Source organism: Salarias fasciatus, chromosome 14 (genome assembly GCF_902148845.1).
Source record: "Salarias fasciatus chromosome 14, fSalaFa1.1, whole genome shotgun sequence".
Lineage (NCBI taxonomy): Eukaryota > Metazoa > Chordata > Actinopteri > Blenniiformes > Blenniidae > Salarias > Salarias fasciatus.
In genome coordinates, this window is record NC_043758.1 from 14,623,335 (window position 1) to 14,630,408 (window position 7,074).

The window sequence follows — 7,074 nt, forward strand, 5'->3', positions numbered from 1 at the left end:
TGAAGACCAACGGTGGACCCACCACCTGCCGAGGGAATTGTAGGGGCTGGGTGCAATGTGGATTGAGTGGCAGCCGATGGCAGGGTGCCCGGCGATCCAATCCTCAGGCACAGAGACTAGCTCTAGGGACATGGAATGTCACCTCGTTGGGGGGGAAGGAGCCCGAGCTTGTAAGGGAGGTTGAGAGATACCGGCTTGATATAGTCGGGCTCACCTCCACACATAGCCTGGGCTCTGGAACCCAAACTCTCGAGAAGGGGTGAACTCTCCACTTCTCTGGCGTTGCCCAAAGTGAGAGGCGGCAGGCTGGTGTGGGTTTGCTTATAGCCCCACAGCTCAGTCGCCATGTGTTGGAGTTCACCCCAGTGAACGAGAGGGTCGCATCTCTGCGCCTTCAGGTCGGGGATAGGTGCCTCACTGTTGTTTCGGCTTATGGGCCGAACAGCAGTGCAGAGTTCCCACCCTTCTTGGAGTCCCTGGGAGGGGTGCTGGACAGTGCTCCGACTGGGGAGTCCATTGTTTTACGGGGGAACTTCAACGCCCACGTGGGTAGCGACAGTGAGACCTGGAAGGGGGTGATTAGATCGCATGGCCTCTCTGATCTGAACCCGAGTGGTGTTCTGTTATTGGACTTCTGTGCTAGTCACAGTTTGTCCATAACAAACACCATGTTCGAGCACAGGGGTGTCCATAAGTGCACTTGGCACCAGGACACCCTAGGTCGGAGGTTGATGATTGACTTTGTTGTCGTGTCATCTGACCTCCGGCCGCGTGTTTTGGACACTCGGGTGAAGAGAGGAGCAGAGCTGTCGACCGATCACCACCTGGTGGTGAGTTGGATTCGCTGGCAGAGGAGGAAACCGGACAGACTTGGCAGAACCAAACGTATTGTGAGGGTCTGTTGGGAACGTCTGGTGGAACCCTCTGTCAGCATGGTTTTCAACTCCCACCTCCAGGAGAGCTTCTCTCATGTCCCGAGGGAGGTTAGGGACATTGAGTCCGAGTGGACCATGTTCTCCACCTCCATTGTCGAAGCAGCTGCCCGGAGCTGTGGTCATAAGGTCTCCGGTGCCTGTCGTGGCGGCAACCCCCGAACACCGGAAGTAAGGGCAGCCGTCAAGCTGAAGAAGGAGTCCTATTGAGCCTTGTTGGCTCATGGGACTCCAGAAGCAGCTGACAGGTACCGGCAGGCCAAGCGAACTGCAGCCCGAGTGGATGTGGAGGCAAAAACTCGGGTCTGGGAGGAGTTCAGGGAGGCCATGGAGGAAGACTATCGGTCGGCCTCGAAGAAATTCTGGCAAACCGTCCGGCGCCTCAGGAGGGGAAAGCAGGTCTCCACCAACACTGTTTACAGTGGAGGTGGGGAGCTGCTGACCTCAACTGGGGATATCATAGGACGGTGGAAGGAATACTTCGAGGACCTCCTCAATCCCGTCGCCACGTCTTCCGTGGAGGAAGCAGAGGCTGAGGTCTCAGAGGTGAGCTCGTCCATCACCCAAACCGAAGTCACCGAGGTGGTTGGTAAGCTCCTCGGTGGCAAGGCACCGGGGGTGGACGAGATTCGCCCTGAGTACCTCAAGTCTCTGGATGTGCAGGGACTGTCTTGGTTGACACGTCTCTGCAACATCGCGTGGCGGACGGGGACGGTGCCTCTAGATTGGCAGACTGGGGTGGTGGTCCCCCTGTTTAAAAAGGGGGACCAGAGGATGTGCTCCAACTATAGGGGGATCACAATCCTCAGCCTCCCTGGGAAAGTCTATTCCAGGGTACTGGAGAGGAGGATCCGATCGATAGTCGAACCTCGGATTCAGGAGGAACAATGCGGTTTTCATCCTGGTCGTGGAACAGTGGACCAGCTCTACACCCTCCATAGGGTGCTCAAGGGCTCGTGGGAGTTTGCCCAACCAGTCCACATGTGTTTTGTGGACTTGGAGAAGGCGTTCGACCGCGTCCCTCATGGTGTCTTGTAGGGGGTGCTCTGGGAATACGGACTCCGGGGCCCCTTGTTAAGGGCCGTCCGGTCTTTGTATGACCGGAGTTGGAATCTGGTTCGCATTGCCGGCAGTCCCGGGACAAGATCCCGGATACAAGCGGCCGAAATGAGCTTCCTTCGTAGGGTGGCTGGGCGCTCCCTTAGGGATAGGGTAAGGAGCTCAGTCTCAGTCTCCACATCGAGAGGGACCAGCTGAGGTGGCTTGGGCATCTGTTTAGGATGCCTCCTGGATGCCTCCCTGGGGAGGTTTTCCGGGCGTGTCCCACCGGGAGGAGACCCCGGGGAAGACCCAGGACACGCTGGAGAGACTATGTCTCTCGGCTGGCCTGGGAACGCCTTGGGATCCTTCCGGAAGAGCTGGAGGAAGTGTCTGGGGACAGGGAAGTCTGGGCATCTCTGCTGAGACTGCTGCCCTCGTGACCTGGCCCCAGACAAGCGGTTGAAGATGGATGGATGGATGAATATGAAGATATCCTAAATAAGAAAAAGTAAATAATAAGAAAAATAATCTACCTAAAGGGTAATTTAAGCACAGCAACTATTCTAGTATCCAGTGAAGTAACTCCACCACTTGTTTTGTATAGAAGAAACTAGTTCCTGCAACCAAATTCTACTTTTTATAACTTGAGCAACACTGAATTCTCCTCAGTATATATTTTGAAACTTGCATTAATTGGCTTAGAAATTTTAAACGGCTTCATGAGAATTGAATGAAGAACCTTGTTGCTGATTTGCAGATTAAGAAACACTGTGAGATCTCAAGGTGTTCAAATATCATTTTCTTGAATTGAAAAAGCAACAAGTGTGCTATGAAGTGTTCACTGTGTGACTGCTTTGCTTTCAGTCATTGAAGTTTTCACATACAAATAACCTTTGGATCTTAAATGTTATTAAGAATTTGAAATGAAATACACAAAAAAAATTTATACATACGTATACACACACACACACACACACACACACACACACACACACACATATATATATATATATATATATATATATATATATATATATATATATATATATATATATATATATTCAGCAACCAGCAACATTTATTCGATCTTGTCATTTTGAATTCTTAGAGAATGACCCGTTATAAAGAAAGATGGAAATATTATTGCGAAATGAAGAGAAAATAAGTGGTGGCTTGGTCTGTGAAACCTAACCTCCTTATGGGTGGTGTCAATGTTTAATTAAGAAAGAAATATGAGGACGACAAAGCTCTGCCTATAAAATCACGAACCTCTGTGTGCAGATCAGAGTGGCTGTTATGGGGAACCTCCATGCGAACTGTTTGCTCCTTTGTGCTTGTCTGGTCATAATTAATTTACCTCTGTTCTTTTTTGAGTTTTCTCCTCCTTCTTCGTGTAAATTAAAAAGAAAATTTAATGTTATTGGGATGCACAAACTGGGTGATGTAATTCTGGGAGGACTGTTTGAAGTGCACTATGGTTCTGTCTTCCCCGAACTCACGTTCACCTCTGAGCCTCATCCACCAATCTGCCAAGGGTAAGTGTGATGCACTGTTGATACAGCACAATAACTCATGAGTTATTATGGAATAATTGTTTTTTCATATGTCAGCTTTGACCCTCCAGGATTCAGACATGCCATGACGATGGCCTTCGCTATCGAAGAGATCAACAAAAATTCCAATCTGCTGCCTAATGTGACTTTGGGATACAGTTTGTATGACAACTGTGCTACACTTAATGTTGCATTCAGTGCTGCTTTGTCACTGGCCAGTGGCCAAGAGAGACAGTTTCTGCTTGATGAGAACTGTATGGGGATCCCTCCAGTTGTGGGGATTGTGGGTGATCCCTTTTCCACATTTTCTATTGCAACCTCTGAAGTTTTAGGTTTATTTAAACTTCCTCTGGTAAGTTCTGAGACTTAGATTTCTGAAGTTGTTTCAAGTCCTGAAGTTGATCTGATCATCTCGAATAATTTCTCTGCAGGTGAGTTATTTTGCCACGTGCACTTGCTTGAGTAATCGGCGAAGGTTTCCTTCCTTCTTCAGAACAATCCCAAGTGATGCTTTTCAGGTGAAACACTGCAAAGGGGCACATTTATTATCTATATCTGATAAAGTACAGACGGAAATATTTAAGTTTATGTTATTAAAACAAATAATCATTGATTTGATTATTAACATCTGGTGTAATTTAGCTTTTATAGAATGTTTACCAATAACTTAATTATTAAAAATGATTTTGTAATTATACACAAGGCAAATATTTTCACCCTGTCCACTCTGTGATCACTCAGGTTCGGGCCATGATTCAGATTCTGAAACACTTCGGCTGGACATGGGCTGGTCTTCTTGTCAGCGATGATGATTACGGGCTTCACGCTTCCCGAGCGTTGCAGTCTGAGTTGGCTGAATCAGGTCTAGCTTGCCTTGCCTACTCAGAGATTTTACCCTGGGGCAATCATCCAGAGGAATACGAGAGAATTGTGAAAGTAATGAAAGGGTCCACAGCCCGTGTGGTTATTGTGTTTGGACATCAGATGCACCTTATTCAACTTGTGCAGCAGGTTTGGAAATTTCTGTATTTATTAATGCACAGGATCAGACCAAGTTGTTCTATATATAAAAAAAAAAATTATATTTCAAAAGTTCACACTTGATTTTGTGTGAATTATTATTTATTGCATCATTAAAAGGCTCTCAAACTAGAAATTTTAAATAAAGACATGACCGAAGGTACAGTTATGACAGCTTTCCATTTTTCACTTTCATTACACATACACACAATATTTTTACTCGGTTTTTGCTGTAATTTTGTTTGACATTTCCAACTCTGCGGGAATTTTGTTTCTCATCTGTCATTGAAGTATTTCAGATCAACCAGAAATTGTTCAGTGAATGAATCAAACGTGTTTGACAGATCAGTGTCATGTGCAGGTGCTGAAGCAGAATGTAACGGGCATGCAGTGGATTGCCAGTGAAGCGTGGGTATCAGTCGAAGGACTCCATACCCCCGAGTTTCTGCCAGTCTTGGGTGGTACACTGGGCATCGCAGTCCGTCGGGGAGAAATACCGGGGCTCAAGGACTTCTTGATGAGTGTTAAACCCAAACAGAACAGTGACTTTGAAAACAGCATGGTAATGATTTCAATGTTTTATCAAACTCAGGCTACAACTCACTTTTAGATTGTTTCTGTCAAATATTTTCTCTATGCATTTCAGGTGAAGGAGTTTTGGGAATACACATTTCAGTGCAAATTTTCACCAGAAGACGGAGATGCACTGTGCACTGGACAAGAAGATCTGCAGAATATGGAAACTGACTTTCTTGACGTGTCAGAACTGAGGCCCGAGAACAATATTTACAAAGCTACATATGCTCTGGCACATGCACTCCATGACATGTTGGGCTGTGTGCCAGGAAAGGGGCCCTTCAGTGGTCACAGCTGTGCCACTCTGCAAACACTGGAGCTGTGGCAGGTATGATGGCAGTATACATGTCCTTTTTTCACTTCATACTGTACATGTACAGAAAATTGCTACACTTTATATAAGATGGTGAAAAATGCAAGACCACAATGGCCAACAGTAGCTTTACCAATATTTTTAAAACTGTTACTGACATTTTATTTTCATTTGTAGCTCATGTATTACATAGAAAAGGTAAACTTTACCACATCATTTGGTGATCAAGTCTCATTTGATGAGAATGGAGATGCTTTACCTGTCTACGACATCATGAACTGGTTGTGGCTCCCTGATGGAGGAGCTCAAGTTCAAACTGTGGGTGAGGTGAAGGGGTCGGTCTCAAGAGGTGAAGAACTCACACTTGATGAAGACAGAATCTTCTGGAACTTTGAATCAAAGCAGGTTGTTCTTTCTGTCTGTTGAGTATTAACCCTTGCACAGTAACATCTGAAAGGTGCTGAATGATTTAACCTTTCTTTCTCAACAGCCACCTTGGTCGGTTTGCAGCGAAAGCTGCCCACCAGGAACACGCATGGTGCGAAAGAAGGGGAAACCTCTGTGCTGCTTTGACTGCATCGTATGTTCGGAGGGAAATGTCAACAATGAAAGCAGTTGGTACCAAATTAAAAATGTATATGTATATGTAAAGTGTATATACACAGAAGAAACATGACATTTAGTGGCTGAAAGAAAATTTAATCTGTGTGTATTTTCAGACTCTGTGGAGTGCATCAGCTGTCCAGAGGATTTCTGGTCCAGTCCTCAGCGTGACCACTGTGTTCCCAAGAAAACTGAGTTCCTCTCCTATCATGAACCTCTGGGTATCTGTCTGACCACTGCTTCACTGCTGGGCACATTTATCTGTGTTGTCGTTCTGGGGATCTTCACCTATCACCGCAGCACACCCATGGTGCGCGCCAATAACTCAGAACTGAGTTTCCTGCTGCTGGTGTCACTCAAACTTTGCTTCCTGTGTTCACTGTTGTTCATCGGACGACCCAGACTGTGGACGTGCCAACTGAGACACGCAGCCTTCGGGATCAGCTTTGTGCTTTGTGTGTCTTGTATCCTGGTCAAAACCATGGTGGTGGTGGCTGTGTTTAAGGCCTCAAAACCAGGAGGTGGAGGGAATCTGAAGTGGTTTGGTGTGATGCAGCAGAGAGGAACAGTTCTGGTTCTCACTTCCATTCAAGCAGCAATCTGCACAGCTTGGCTTTTCTCCGCTTCACCAACCCCACATAAAAACACTGAATACCACAATGACAAGATCGTTTATGAGTGTGCTGTTGGATCCACAATAGGTTTTGCAGTGTTGCTGGGTTACATCGGCTTGCTGGCCATCCTCAGTTTTCTTTTGGCATTTCTGGCAAGAAATCTCCCAGATAACTTCAATGAAGCCAAACTCATCACTTTCAGCATGCTGATCTTCTGTGCTGTGTGGGTGGCCTTTGTTCCTGCTTATATCAATTCTCCAGGAAAATATGCAGACGCAGTGGAGGTTTTTGCCATCCTGGCTTCCAGTTTTGGCCTCTTGGTGGCGCTGTTTGGACCAAAATGTTACATAATCCTGCTGAGACCAGAGAGGAACACAAAGAAAGCAATTATGACAAAAAAACAAGTCATAAAGCAGCAGTAG

At 46.3% G+C, this 7,074-nt stretch overlaps 1 protein-coding gene across 1 annotated transcript; it reads left to right on the forward strand.

The window, feature by feature from the left end:
- The first annotated feature begins 3,353 nt into the window (after nucleotides 1-3,353).
- On the forward strand, nucleotides 3,354-7,074 carry LOC115400754 (extracellular calcium-sensing receptor-like). Its single transcript, XM_030108773.1, has 9 exons — nucleotides 3,354-3,508; nucleotides 3,584-3,878; nucleotides 3,958-4,044; nucleotides 4,268-4,537; nucleotides 4,908-5,108; nucleotides 5,193-5,450; nucleotides 5,613-5,840; nucleotides 5,926-6,049; nucleotides 6,155-7,074. The coding sequence occupies exons 1-9, from the start codon at nucleotides 3,399-3,401 to the stop codon at nucleotides 7,072-7,074; spliced, it is 2,493 nt and encodes an 830-aa protein (XP_029964633.1). The 5' UTR covers nucleotides 3,354-3,398.

Bases quoted from the DNA above. Each gene is read 5' to 3' on its own strand.
- LOC115400754 (XM_030108773.1), top strand. From the start codon at position 3,399: ATGCACAAACTGGGTGATGTAATTCTGGGAGGACTGTTTGAAGTGCAC. The intron at 5,841-5,925 runs GTTGTTCTTTCT...CTTTCTCAACAG, and splicing joins GGAACTTTGAATCAAAGCAG to CCACCTTGGTCGGTTTGCAG. The intron at 6,050-6,154 runs GTTGGTACCAAA...GTGTATTTTCAG, and splicing joins AAATGTCAACAATGAAAGCA to ACTCTGTGGAGTGCATCAGC.